This window comes from Peromyscus californicus, unplaced genomic scaffold (assembly GCF_007827085.1).
Source record: "Peromyscus californicus insignis strain IS unplaced genomic scaffold, ASM782708v3 Scaffold_4__1_contigs__length_199733344, whole genome shotgun sequence".
NCBI lineage: Eukaryota > Metazoa > Chordata > Mammalia > Rodentia > Cricetidae > Peromyscus > Peromyscus californicus.
In genome coordinates this window covers 76,131,168-76,145,734 of record NW_026294562.1, presented here as the reverse complement: position 1 = coordinate 76,145,734, position 14,567 = coordinate 76,131,168, and the positions used below count along the sequence as shown (strand labels likewise).

The 14,567-nt window shown below is 49.3% G+C and overlaps 1 protein-coding gene across 1 annotated transcript; it reads left to right on the top strand.

Moving 5' to 3' along the window:
• The first annotated feature begins 8,924 nt into the window (after positions 1–8,924).
• On the top strand, positions 8,925–13,843 carry Znf48 (zinc finger protein 48). Its single transcript, XM_052712890.1, has 2 exons — positions 8,925–9,098; positions 11,273–13,843. Exon 2 carries the CDS (start codon positions 11,290–11,292, stop codon positions 13,063–13,065), a length of 1,776 nt encoding a protein of 591 aa, XP_052568850.1. The 5' UTR covers positions 8,925–9,098; positions 11,273–11,289; the 3' UTR covers positions 13,066–13,843.
• Positions 13,844–14,567: the final 724 nt, after the last annotated feature.

Genomic DNA, 14,567 nt, shown 5'->3' with positions numbered 1-14,567 from the left:
ACTCATGTGCTTTTTGGATTGGCAAGACGGCTGAGTGGGTAAAATCCTACATCACAATACTAGGCGACAACTCACATAGAACCAACCCAGTGCTGCGGAGGGGGGCAGAACAGAGACAGGAGGATCGCTGAGGCTTGCTGGCTGCCAACCTGGCTGCCAAAGGGCAAATCCTAGGTTCAATCAGAGACCCTGCCTCAAAAGAGGAAGGCCGAGAGCGTCAGAGGAGGAGCATCAGAGAGCATGCACCCACAGTGTGCACACATACAGACAGGGGGTGGGTAGAGACAGACAGACAGACAGACAGAACTATAAACAAGCCAACCTGTCCGCAACACACGGGAACATGCACTAAGAAATACAATAGCCAACAAATATTCTTAAATGTGCCCGATATCCCAGCTGTCAAGGAAATGCGGATGAAAGCCGCTTTGAGGAGGGCTGGAGAGTTGGCCAGTAGGTAAAGATGCTTGTTGCACACTGCTGGTGACTTGAGTTCAATTCCTGGGACCCACAAAAATATGGATGGAGAGAGCCAACTCCATGAAGTTGTCCTTTGATTTCCCACTATGCCTCGGCACATCCTCTCCATCTCATCACACACATACCAACAAATTGACTACAAATGAACTGTTCTGAGATCCCGTCTCACCCCAGTCTGTATGGCTATCATCAAGAAAACATGACAACAAGTTGTGGGGAAAATGTGGGAAAGGGAGAGCCCTTATCCATTCCTGGCCAGAGTGAGAACTTGTACAGCCACTATGGAAATCAGTGTAGATGTTTCTCGAAAAAGCTAAAAGTAGGGGCTGGAGACACAGTTCAGTGGTTCAGAGCACTTGCTGCTCTTGCAGAGGACCTAGGTTCAATTCCCAGCACCCCGGGTGGCTCACAACCATCACCAACTCTGATTCTAGGGAATCCAATGCGGTCTTTTGAGAGCACCAGGTGTTATACTAGTTGTGCACAGATGTATAAACACTCACCCAAATAAAATAATAAAGTTAAAAAAAAAAAAACTAAAAATAGCAGGATGTGGCAACCTACGCCTTTACTCATGGCATTAGGGAGACAGAGGCAGGTAGATCTTTGTGGATTATAGATTAGCCTGGTCTACATACCGAGTTCCAGACCTGGCTGGACTACATAGACTATGTCACAGAGAGACCCTGTTTTAAAGGAAAACAAACAAAAATCTAAGCCTACCACATGACCCAGCTGTACCACTCAAGGCTGTGTACTGAGAAGAGGAAGCTCGCCACAGGGACACCTGCTCATCCCACACCTATCTTTTCACAACAGCCAGGAAATGAAGACAGATAGTGAGTGGATACTCAAAGTGTGGTGCTTATTCACGATGGGGCTTTATTCAGCTCTAAAGAAAATGTAATTAGGAAAATTTCAGGAGGGTGGGATAGACCTGGAAAACATTACATTAAGTGAGGTAACCTGCTTAGAAAGACAAACATATGTTCTCTCATATGCAGATCCTGGCTCCTAATTGTTCAATGTGTGTATCTGGATGGTTGTGTATGTGGGTAAAGACCAGGAAAGTAGGAAGGGGTCCATGAGATGGGGGGGGGGGGGAGTTTTAAGAGAGGAGGTGGGGTCTGGAGAGGTGGCTTGGCCATTAAGAACACACACTGTTCTTGCAGAGGCCCAAGTTTGGTTCCAAGCACCCATGTAGGGTGGCTCACAACCTTCTGTAACTCCAACTCCAGAGGATCCTACTCTTGTGGACTGTTACTTTAACTATGTAAAGGTGTGTTGCATTTGTTTATGTTGCATTTGTTTAACTATGTAAAGATGTGTTGCATTTGTTTATGCTGCATTTGTTTAACTATGTAAAGGTATGTTGCATTTGTTTATGCTACATTTGTTTAACTATGTAAAGGTGTGTTGCATTTGTTTATGCTGCATTTGTTTAACTATGTAAAGGTGTGTTGCATTTGTTTATGTTGCATTTGTTTTACTATGTAAAGGTGTGTTGCATTTGTTTATGCTGCGTTTGTTTAACTAGGCAAACGTGTTGCTGTTTCACGTTGCCTGCCTAAGCACCTGATCGATCTAATAAAAAGCTGAACAGTCAATAGCTAGTCAGAGGAAGGATGGGCAGGGCTGGTGGGCAGAGAGAATAAGTAAGAGGAGGAACCTAGGTTCAAGAGAGAGCAAAGAAAGGAAGATAAAGAAGGGGAGACACCAGCCAGCCAGAAGCAGAGGAAGTAGTGGATGTAGGACATAGAGAATGAAAGAAAGGTAAACAGGCCTGAGGCAAAACAGAGATGAAGCTGGCTGGCGGTGGCCGCATGTCTTTAATCCCAGGACTCGGGTGGATTTCTGCGAGTTCGAGGCCAGCCTGGTCTACAAAGCAAGTTCCAGGACAGACTCTAAAGTCACACAGAGAAACCCTGTCTCAAAAAGCCAAAGAGAGAGAGAGAGAGAGAGAGAGAGAGAGAGAGAGAGAGAGAGAGAGATGAAGAGAAACAGGTTAAATTAAGTTTTTTAAAAAAGTGCTATACAAAAACAAGCCTAAACTAAACTAAGGCTGAGCATTCATAATTAATAAGAAGTCTCCATGTCATGATTTGGAAGCTGGTTAGAGGCCCAAAGAAAGCCTGCTATATCCCATAGCCTCTCCTGGCCTCCATGGACACTGTATTTATGTGCACAAACCCCCACACACCACCACCACTACCACAACCAACAATAATAATACCTTTTCACCTTGCATGGTGGTGCACACCTTTAATCCCAGCACCCAAGAGGCAGAGGCAGGTGGATATCTGTGAGTTTGATACCAAATTGGTCTATGTTCTGGTGGACGATTCACCTCAACTCACCTCCCCATCTCTTTACCCAAACCCGCCCCTTCAAAGCTGGCCAAACATGGCTTCTCCCGCAAAGAGACTCAAGACCACTCCCACAGAGTGTTTAAGCTTCATGCCAGAAAACAGACACATGGTTTTCTAGTCTCTCATCCCTGTCTCCTCTCTGGGGGGGGGGGGGGAAGGGGGGCAGAGAATCAATCAGGAACACTTTAGGCATTAAACCAGGGCTTTTTCTAATTCAGTCTGATTTGGTCTGATTTGGATTGCTGCCGGTGGAGAGGTTTATCAGGATGCAAAAAAAAACTTATCATTACTACATAGTGAGTTCCAGGCCAGCCACGGCTACATAGAAAGACCCTGTCTCATAAAACCAAAATATAGGGGGCTGGAGAGATGGCTCAGAGGTTAAGAGCACTGACTGCTCTTCCAGAGGTCCTGAGTTCAATTCCCAGCAACCACATGGTGGCTCACAACCATCTGTAATGACATCTGGTGCCCTCTTCTGGCCTGCAGTCATACATGCTGTATACATAATAAATAAATAAAATCTTAAAAAAAAAAAGCACCAAAATATATAAATAAATAAATCTCTTCTAAAACGTGAGAGGTGGGGAGGACAATAGAATGCATGCGCTATCAAAATGGAAGGGGGGTACAGGAGTTAAAGGGGGGGTCAGAGCAATAGGAGAAGAGCTGATGGCCATGTGAGACAATCAACCAAAATGAAATATATATAGAAAATACCATTAGGGCTGGGCATTGGTGGTTCACTCCCTTAATCCCAGCACTCAGGAGGCAGAGGCAGGCAGATCTCTGAGTTCGAGACTAGCCTGGTCTACAGAATGAGTTCTAGAATAGCCAAGGCTACACAGAGAAACCCTGTCTCAAGAAACAAAAACAAAACAAAACAAATAAACAAAAATACCATTAGGAAACCTGTCATTTTATAAGCCAATTATATTTTTATATGAATTAGAAACTTTTAATCTAATATCTCTGTATTAATATAACACCAGTTTAATATGCATTCTTCTAGATTTTCTTCTTTGCCTATACGTAGGTATTTATGTATATGTCTTTTTGTTTTTTGAACAAGGTCTCACCATGTATCCCTAGCTGGCCTGGAGCTCACTCTGTATAGATCAGGCAGGCCTAGAACTCACAGAGTTCTCCCTGCCTCTGCTTCTCAAGTGCTGAGATTAAAGGAGACAACTACCATGACCCCCTTCTTTCTTTCTTTTAAATTTTTATTTATCGTGAGGGGTGTATGCATGTCATACTGCAAGTATGGAGGTCAGGGGACAACTTGCCAAAATCAGCTCTCTGCTGCCACCATGTGGGAGTCCCGGGGATCAAATGGAGGTTTTCAGACTTGGTGGCAAGTCCCTTTACCCTCGGACCTTAACCCTCTGACTCATCTTGCCGTTCCCACTCTTCTTGCCATTCCCACTGATCCATTTTTGGGTGTAGTTTTCTTTATTGCCGTATTATCTGTATTTCCTACCGAATGCTTTGGGCCAAAGGAAAGACGAAGTTTTTTCTTTGTTTGTTTTTGGTTTTTTTGAGACAGGGTAGTTTTTTTCTCTGTGTAGTTTTGGGGCCTGTCCTGGATCTCGCTCTGTAGACCAGGCTGGCCTTGAACTCACAGAGATCTACCTGTCTTTGCCTCCCACTGGGATTAAAGGCGTGCGCCTCCACCGCCCAGCGAAAGACCAAGTTTACTGGCGATATCTTACATGTGCGTGTGTTTGTGTGCATGTGGGTGTATTCACCTGTGCAGGTGCATGAGGGAGTCAGACATAACAAGGGGATGTCTTCCTCAACCACCCTTTTTAAAAATTTTTTAAATTTTATTTTATGTGCATTGGTGTTTTGCCTGCATGTATGTCTGTGTGAAGGAGTCAGATCCCCTGGAAGTGGAGTTACAGACGCTTGTGAGCTGCCATGTGAGTGCTGGGAATTGAACCCAGATCCTTTGGAAGAATGCTGAGCCATCTCTTCAGCCCCTTCCTCAATCATTCTTACCTTAGTCTTCCCTCACTGAAGCTGGAGATTGCTGTTTTGATGGGCTACCTGGTCAGTGAGCCCCGAACAACGGGCAGCTGCCTGATTCTCCCTGCCAACACTTAGGTTACAGATCGGCTACCACGCCTGGCTTTTACGTGGTTGCTGGGGATCTGAACTTAGGTCTTCATGTTTGAGCAGCAGGCCCTGTTAGCCTTCGGGCATCTGTACTGGCCTGCCCTTAGGGTCGTATAGTGGTTAGTACTCTGCGTTGTGCCCGCAGCAACCTTGGTTCGAATCCGAGTCATGGCATCATACTTGTATTTTAAAAAACGGCGGGAAGGAGTCACACCATACCACAGGGTCCACGTGGGGGGTTTATTGAGGGAAGAGAAGGGACAGAGAAGGGGACAGAGACTGGTCCCTGGGGTCAAGAGTGAAGGAAGAGAAAGAGGGGAGAGCCAGGCAGGGCCCGCCTTTTATAAGGGAACGTAGCACATGCACACTGAGGGTGCTCTTAGTGGCTGCGGCTGAGGATGCCCCAAGGGAAGGCCAGCACAGACGCCTGAATGCTAACAGGCACTTTACCCTCTGAGATATCTCCTCAGTCCGATGATAACGTTTTGAAATTTATTTTTCAAAGCTTTGACCAACCCAATTCCAAATCTGTCATTATAGTTTGGGGATTCAACTGATTTGGCTCAGGCTTTGTGATGGTTAAGAAGTCCCAAGACGCCGGGCGGTGGTGGCGCACGCCTTTAATCCCAGCACTCGGGAGGCAGAGCCAGGCGGATCTCTGTGAGTTCGAGGCCAGCCTGGACTACCAAGTGAGTTCCAGGAAAGGCGCAAAGCTACACAGAGAAACCCTGTCTCGAAAAACCAAAAAAAAAAAAAAAAAAAAAAAAAGAAGTCCCAAGACAAGACCTTGGGGACTCTGGATGCCAGTAGCAAAGCTCAGTCCAAGACCAGTGGCCTGGCCTCTGAACCAAGCTAAATGTCCAAGGGCCTGTGGTGTAGAGGACTGGTACAGGAATGGAGTCTGGGCAGGGCAGTGGTGGCGTATAACTTTAATCTCAGCACTCAGGGGGCAGAGGCAGGCAGATCTCTGTGAGTTCAAGGCCAGAATGGTCTAGAAATCGAGTTCAGGACACCCAGAGCTCTGTTACACAGATAATCCTTGTCTTGAAAAAAAAAATTAATTTGTTTATTGAGATATAGTGTACATAACCCTGGATGGCCTCAATTTTGGGATCTTCTGGCCTCAAGCCCCTAGAGTGCTAGTGTTAAGTAACAGGACAGTAGGGTGAAGAGTGAGGTCAAAATTAGCACATGAAAGAAAGCAGCTGGCAGGAAGGAAAACTGGAAATACCCACACCAGCAAGGCTGACAGAGCAGAGTATGTGCCATAAGTGTGTTATACAGATGACCTCTAAAGACCCCAATCCGTCAGCCATGAGCACCTCTGAGCTTCTAACCTGTCCCCCAGCTCTGGCCCACTTCCTTTCTTGGAAATGTTTTCTTCCTTAATAACCTGTCTCTGCCTTTACCACTAAGCTATGTGTCCCCATCCAATTCCTTTAAAAAAAAAAAAACTTAGAAATTTTACACGTGTATACAACAAAGTATAATTATAGAAATCTAAAAAAAAAAAAAAAAAAAAAAAAAATAGCCGGGCGGTGGTGGCGCACGCCTTTAATCCCAGCACTCGGGAGGCAGAGCCAAGCGGATCTCTGTGAGTTCGAGGCCAGCCTGGTCTCCAAAGCGAGTTCCAGGAAAGGCGCAAAGCTACACAGAGAAACCCTGTCTCAAAAAACCAAAAAAAAAAAAAAAAAAAGAAATCTATCCAATTTCTTGTGCTGGGACTTGGAAGTCCTAAGAGTCAGCGTACTCTGATATCTACCAATTACAGTTATAGCTACGCACACACCACCCCCTTATGTTGTCTTGCATAGGTCCATTTAAGTGTCTCTCTTATTTATTTTGGTTTTCGAGACAGGGTTTCTCTGTGTAGCTTTGGGGCCTGTCCTGGATCTCGCTCTGTCGACCAGGCTGGCCTTGAACTCACAGAGATCCACCTGGCTCTGCCTCCCGAGTGCTGGGATTAAAGGCGTGCACCACTGGCCTCTTATTTTAATTATATGTATATGTGACTGTATGTAGGGTGTGTGTGTGTGTGTGTGTGTGTGTGTGTGTGTGTGTGTGTGTGTATTTGTGCTTGTGAGTTTGGTGCCCTAGGAAACCAGAGAAGGGATTCCCTTGGAGCTAGTTACAGGCAATGGTGAGCCGCTAGATGTGGGTGCTGGGAGCTGACGTTGGTCCTCTGTAAGAGCAGTGCATGCTCTTAATCACCAAGCCACCTCTTCAGCTTTAATTCTCAATCTGTCTGTCTGTCTGTCTCTCTTTTTTGAGACAGAGTTTCTCTGTGTATAGCCTGGAACTCTCTCTCTAAAGCAGGTTGGCCTCAAACTCACAGAAATCTGCCTGCCTCTGCCTCCCAAGTGCTGGGATCAAAGGCGTGAGCCTCTGTCTCGATTCCACAGACCCTCGTGAACCTACACCCACATCCCATATGCAACAAACCCACCTATTTGCGTGCCAAATACCCCATTTGGAAATCCCCTACCCTGGAGCTATTAAAACCTTACCTGTCCAGTCCAATGCTCTTGAAACCTGCCTGAGGGGACGGCAGCCCAAGTACATGAATAAAAAAACTTGCTTTAATGAGTTTGGCCATGATAATTTGGGTCGGTGGTCTTTCCTCCCATCTTTGGGATTAACAACACCTAGCAATTTTTAGTTTCTTTTTTAAGTTAGAACTTCTTAAATTTGGAGTAATGGGGGGCGCATTGCACGGGTGCATGTGGTCAGAGGACAACTTGTACCCTCTTTCCACTATGTGGGTTCCCTGGATAGAATTGAGATGTCAAGCTTGGTGACAATCACCTTTTTTTTTTTTTTTTGTTTGTTTGTTTGTTTTTTCGAGACAGGGTTTCTCTGTGTAGCTTTGCACCTTTCCTGGGACTCACTTGGTAGTCCAGGCTGGCCTCGAACTCACAGAGATCCGCCTGGCTCTGCCTCCCGAGTGCTGGGATTAAAGGCGTGCGCCACCACCGCCCGGCGTGACAATCACCTTTAACCACTGAGCCACCCCACTGGCCCCGATTCTCTTAGGTCTAATGATTTGTATGCTTTCCTTTAAAACTGGTAGCACTCAAGGGACCGATGATTCAACTTTATCTCAAACTTCTGCTTTAATGTAAGATGCTAATACATATGAATTAAAAACCCCGTCATCGTCTCTTTTTTGTGGCGGGACCGAAGACTCCAGGCACTCACCTCTACAAAGGAAAGCCTGCCTACCACCCAAGTTCCTGGGATTGCTTCCAGGGACTGGGTCCCGTGGAAGACGGCCCCACCAAGATGGAGGCAGGGTTTAATTCTCCAGTCTCTCCCTGGGCTTGACCTCCGCTGGCAGCCTTTCTTTGTTCCTCCACCTTTGTCTCTGCCTGGGGTCCTTTGTCCTGCCTCCCGCCCGATCCTCTCCAGGCTCTCCGCATCTCAGGGCCCAGGACTCCGCTCGGGGGACTGGCCGTCTCTGATCTTGTTTCTCCATCTCTTTGTCTCCGGTACCCGGTCTCCAGCTCCTGCCACTGTGTGTCCCTCGCCGCCGACCGCGTCCTGACTCGTGGCTTTCAGGCGAGGACCGGGCGGGCTGAGCTCGGTGCCGAGCCCCCGCCCAGCCCCCGCCCCGAGCCGGGCTTTGTTTCCCCCGCCTCGGCGCCCCGCCCCGCCCGCCCGCCCGCCCGCCGGGTCTCCGGAGCCCTTTGTCTGCCAAGGTCTCTCCCACCCGATCCCCGGGCTCCTTGCCCGTTGTCCCGCGCGGGCGGCCGGGCCCCGCCGCGCCCGTTAGACGAGCCGGGGAGGCACGCCGCCCACGCCGCAGGGCCCCGCTAGAGCGGTCTCCGTGGCCGCCGTGGCCGCCGTGGCCGCCGAGCCCGCGGCTCCTCCGGGTCCTAGAGCGGCTCGCTGAGGCCCGTGCTTCCGCTTCCCGTCCCGCCCCGCGGCGCCCGGGACGTGGGCCGAGCCCCCTCCCGGCGTGGCGCGGAGCCCGCACCGGAGCCGCTGGCGGCAGCGGGGAAGGGGACGGCGAGTGCCCACGGGGTGACCGGAGCCGCGCCCCGGTCGCGGGCCGACGACGGTGCAGCACGCGGCCGAACCCCGAGGCAGCGAGCTCGGCCGACTGGGAGCGGCTGAGAGCCGTCGGCACAGGTGAGGGCGGCGGTTGGGGCCGCGCCGCCAGGTAATGGCTTCTTGGGGACCCGGGAACGTCGGGCGTGGGCGAAGGGGCGCGGGAGCAGAACCCGAGGGGAAGGAGCCAGAGCACCTACTGTGTGCCAGGCCGGGGGGCGGGCATCCTCCACGGCCCGCTCCCCTCCCCCGCGGGCCTTCCCTCGTCGGTTCTGCCTCGGCTCTGCACAGGCCTCGGGGCTCAGTCGTGATAACCCCCCCTGCCCTGTCCTCTGCATGCTTTCTGCAGCAAGACTGCTGTAAATCCAGCTCTAATCCTGGCTCCCTTCTCAAAGCCTTCCTCACCTTCCTTATTTCTGTTAATTAAAAACCTTTCGTGAACCTAGTGTTAACGTACAAACCTTGTTTACTCCGACTAGTCTCAGTATCCTTTTCCAAATAACCCCATTCCTTTCCATAGTTTTCTCTTTGCTGCCTGAGTGATGCGCGTCCTTGACTTCTTATCTCTTGTCTCTCTTGTGACAACAGAGTTGTTAGGAACCCACAGTTATAGATAGTCCTTGCTACCTGGTCATTTCTCCCACCACCCCACAGTATCTGTAGGGAAGTAAGTACATGTAGAGTCATTGAAGTTACAAGGGACAGAATAGAGCCAGTGGTCTATTCTCCATGTACCTGTAATCCCAGGGAGGTGGAGAATTCAAAGCCACCCTGGGCACTATAGTAAGAATGTTTCAAAAACTGAAGGAAAAAAGCAAAACAGATTTAGTAGAAAGATCCCATACTAGGTTTTCTAAATAGAGGTATTGTAATATAACACAGGCTTGGGTAGATGCAAATTAGAAACTTGACTGTTCTCTAACTTTGCAGCCTTAAGAAAATTACTTTAGCTGGGTGGTGGTGGTCCAGGCCTTTAGTCCCAGTACTTGGGAGGCAGAGGCAGGAGGATCTTTGTGAGTTCCAGGACAGCCAGGGTTACACAGAGAAACCCTGTCTGGGGCAGGGGAAAGCTGGGTGGTGGTGGAAAACAGCTTTAATACCAGTATTCAGGAGGCAGAGGCAGGCAGGTCTCTTTGAGTTCAAGGCCAGCCTGGTTTACAGAGCAAGTTCCAGGATAGTCTTGTAAAACCAAAAAAAAGAAGGAAAAAGAAAAAAAAAGTGTGGAATGTTTATTTAACTAAGCAAAAATGTGTTGCATTTGTTTAATTATGTAAAGATGTGTTGCTTTGCCTGCCTAAGGCACCTGACTGGTCTAATAAAAAGGTGAATGGCCAATAGTTAGGCAGAGGAGGGATGGGTGGGGCTGCCAGGCAGAGAGAATAAGTAGGAGAAGAGGAAAAAGAGAAAAAGGGAGTCACCCAGGGCCAGCCCATCAGCAAGACACAGAGCAGGACAGGAAGAAAGAAAAGTAAAAAGCCTGAGGCAAAATGTAGATGAGGAGAAACGGGTTAATTTAAGTTAGAAGAGCTAGTGGGACAAGCATAAGATAAGGCTGAGCATTCATAACTAATAAGTCTCCGTGTCATGATTTGGGAACTGGTTGGATGCTAAAAAGAAAGCCTGCTACAAAAAAAAAAAAGAGAGAGAGAGAGAGAGAGAAAAGAAAAGAAAGAGAAGAAAAAGGAAATTAATTTTCTTTGTTTCCATGAGTGTAAAAATAAAGAAAATATTATTGATATGATTTTGAGGGTCTCGTATTTAGTTTAGTGGTTGTTGCTTAAAAACATGGTAAACCAGGATGGTGGTACATACCTATAATCCCAGGATTTGGTAGGCTGAGAATGGTGTTTGTTTTGAAACAAGTTCTTACTTTGTAGCCTTCTTGGCTGGCCTTGAAGTCTGATCCACTTGGCTCTGCCTCCCCAGTGCTGTGATTAGAAGCATGTGCTACCATGCCCGGCAGGATTGAAAGTTTAAGACCAGCCTGGGCAGGTTATCCAAACTTATGTTTCAAAATAAAACAAAAAGAGCTAGGGATGCAGCACAGTGGTACTTATAATTATTGAGAGACAGGTAGTTAGTGCTCCCTAAATTCAGTAGAGAGGGAGAAAAATTCAGGAGGTCATCTATTGTTAAGTCTTCCTGGGTAAATTACCACTAGGGGTAGAGGCCCTGGGTTCCACTTTAGCAGCACTAAAAGAAAAAGTGAGGTTGAGCCGAAGGGTGAGATTTATAATTCTGTTTTCTTTCTCCAGTTCTAGGGAGTGAGAATATGGAGGTTTCTCTGGTGGATGAGTTTGAACATACTCCACAGGAGGAGGATGGCTTAGAGTTCAAGGAAGAAGAACAATTAGCCCCAGATCATGAAGTAGGAAATGCTTCTCTCAAACCTGAAGGCATTCAGAGCTGGGATGACTTATGGGTCCACAGAGAGGGGCTTGGAAAGCGACAGCCTCGAGACCCAGTCCCCAGGGTCCTGGGAGAACCCCGCTGGGGACAGGCTAGTAATGACCGAGCCGCCGTGTGTGGGGAGTGTGGCAAGAGCTTCCGGCAGATGTCAGATCTGGTGAAACACCAGCGGACTCACACAGGGGAGAAGCCCTACAAGTGTGGAGTCTGTGGCAAGGGCTTTGGGGATAGCTCAGCCCGAATCAAACACCAACGAACTCACTCTGGGGAGAAGCCCTATAGAGTGCGGACACCAGCCTCGGGCCCTCCCAAGATGCCTCGGTCCCGGATTCCTGCTGGTGAGCGTCCCACTATCTGCGGGGAATGTGGGAAAAGCTTCCGGCAGAGCTCTGACCTGGTGAAACACCAGCGGACTCACACAGGGGAGAAGCCCTACAAGTGTGGTATCTGTGGCAAGGGTTTTGGGGACAGCTCTGCCCGAATCAAACATCAGCGGACACACAGAGGGGAGCAGCTTCCCCGGCCAGTGGTTCCCCGACGGCAGCCACCTCCGGCAGCCCCGACAGCCACACCGAGACCTAAGGCCCAGGACAAGCCGTATGTCTGTCCTGACTGTGGCAAGAGGTTCGTGCTGAGCTGCAGCCTTCTGAGCCACCAACGCAGTCACCTGGGACCCAAACCCTTTGGTTGTGATGTGTGTGGGAAGGAGTTTGCCCGGGGCTCTGACCTGGTGAAGCACCTGCGGGTGCATACAGGCGAGAAGCCCTACCTGTGCCCCGAGTGTGGCAAATCCTTTGCCGACAGCTCTGCCCGGGTGAAGCATCTCCGCACCCACAGTGGCCAGAGGCCTCACGCCTGCCCGGAGTGTAACCGTACCTTTAGTCTCAGCTCCACGCTCCTGCGTCACCGCCTTACCCATGTGGAGCCCCAGGACTTCAGTTTCTCTGCGTACCCTGTAGCCCCCCTCATCCTCAGCCCACCTCCACCTCCGCTTGTCACTAGCCCCTCCCTGACACCGCGAAGCCCTTCACATTCCAGTGATGGGCCCTTTGGCCTGCCCGGCTTGGAACCAGAGCCTGAGGGCCCACAGGCCGGGGAGCCTCCCCCACCACTGGCAGGTGACAAGCCCCACAAGTGTCCTGAGTGTGGCAAAGGCTTCCGCCGAAGCTCTGATCTGGTGAAACACCATCGTGTGCATACAGGGGAGAAACCCTACCTCTGTCCTGAGTGTGGCAAGGGTTTTGCTGACAGTTCCGCCCGAGTCAAGCACCTCCGAACCCATCAGGGCGAACGCACCAGACCACCACCACCATCTACCCTCCTGCGGCCACATAACCCACCTGGTCCTATACCCATGGTCTCTCAGTCTCGAGTGCGGGGCCAGCCCTCTGGACCCAGCCAGCTTCATGTGTGTGGCTTCTGTGGGAAAGAGTTCCCCCGGAGTTCAGATCTAGTCAAGCACAGGCGTACACATACTGGGGAGAAGCCATACAAATGCTCAGAGTGTGGAAAAGGTTTCAGTGATAGCTCTGCTCGGATCAAGCACCAGCGTGGGCATATGGTCTTAAGGCCCTTTGGGATAGGGGATGGTCTGTCAAGGCCTCTCCTCCAGGAGGAGTCACCAGCTGGAATAGAGTGACAGGGAGTCCATGGAGGGTAGAGGCCCAGGGTACCAGAGGGAGGGTATCTGCTGCTGAAGGCAGAGAAAAGCCTGGGAAATGGTGGGAGGGATGTGGAGGGAGAATGAGAATAGAAACAGATTGAAGACCATAATGTTCATGCTCAGGAAACTCTTGGCTAGGTGTTGGGAACCTCGCCAGTATGAGCTGTACCACAGCTTCTAGAACACTGCCCAGCAGAGGAAGCTCGTCATACTTGTAAAATTGGTAAGCTGGACTCAGCTCTAAAATCCTGCTGCCTTTTGTTAAGAATGCATCCCTTTGCTGGGCACAGTAGTGTACAACCTTTATTCCAGCACTCCGGAGGCAAAGGCAGGTGGATCTCAAATTCATGGCCAGACTGCTCTACATAGAGAGTTCTAGGTCAGCCAGGACTACATGGTAAAGCAAAAAGCAAAAAAAAAAAAAAAAAAAAAACAAAAAACCCACAAAAAACAAAAACCTTAATCCTCCCAACTTTAGGCTGGGAGATCATGGATTGTTTGAATTTAAGGTGTCAAAACAAGGCAGGGACATCTTGACTACTCTAGGGGGAAGTATTGCTGTGGCGCAGGCAGTTTCCACCTCTACCTGTGGATCACTGGACGTGGTTGTATCCAGGAAGGGCCCTTTGGGAAAGAGCCTGAGTCTGTGTGCTTTGAGGGCCTTGCAAGGGCAGGGCTAGTGCAGGCCAGAGACGCTGCAAGTCTCCACAGCCAAGCATCTGTCTTCTTACTAATAAACTGTCCCTTGTCTGAGGTTTGGTGTGTGGGTGTGTGTGTATATGGATAAATACAAACTCCAGCAAGGATTGAAGTTGGTACAGAGGCACTGTTGTAGGTAAAGCCCTCAGCCGTGATAAACTTATATGGGTCCCTTGCCTTAAGTTTGTTAAATAGATTGTCTTAGATGATTTAGCTGCTTTCATTGAAGGCAGGTGTCCTGGCTCATGCCTGTAATCCCAGAATTTAGGAGGCTCACTGGGATCTAGGACAGTCTAGTGAGATCCAGACCCAAAGACAAAGTCTTCAGTTCTGTCGGCCGATTTCCTAGGCTCAGGTCTGGTTGTTAACAAAAACTTAGCTACAAACTGGATCATGACTCTTGAAAAGAAAAATGTGAAATGCCAAGGAGGGAAGGCCAGTGACTGGGACTCGGAAAGCTGGTGATCAGTGAACTGGCTGTTGCCAAGCTCCCTGGGACATGTTCAGAAAGTTTGGATGCTGGGAGACCCACCTCCTCGGGCCTTTGAGTTGTATTACTTCCCAGGACTAGAGCTTCCTCTGCAGCAGAAAGCTGGTCCCCATCTTGTCCTGAGTAAAGCATCAGTAGGCAGGGAAAGGAGCTGGCCTAATTGGCCAGTGGCAGGAATCCTTAGTTCCACTCATCTTATTTGGCAAGTTCCTGCCAGACCTGGTAACTCAGATAACTGCTCAAGAATAGTCCGACGGTTTCCCAAGATCTTAGCCATCGATGCTTCCCC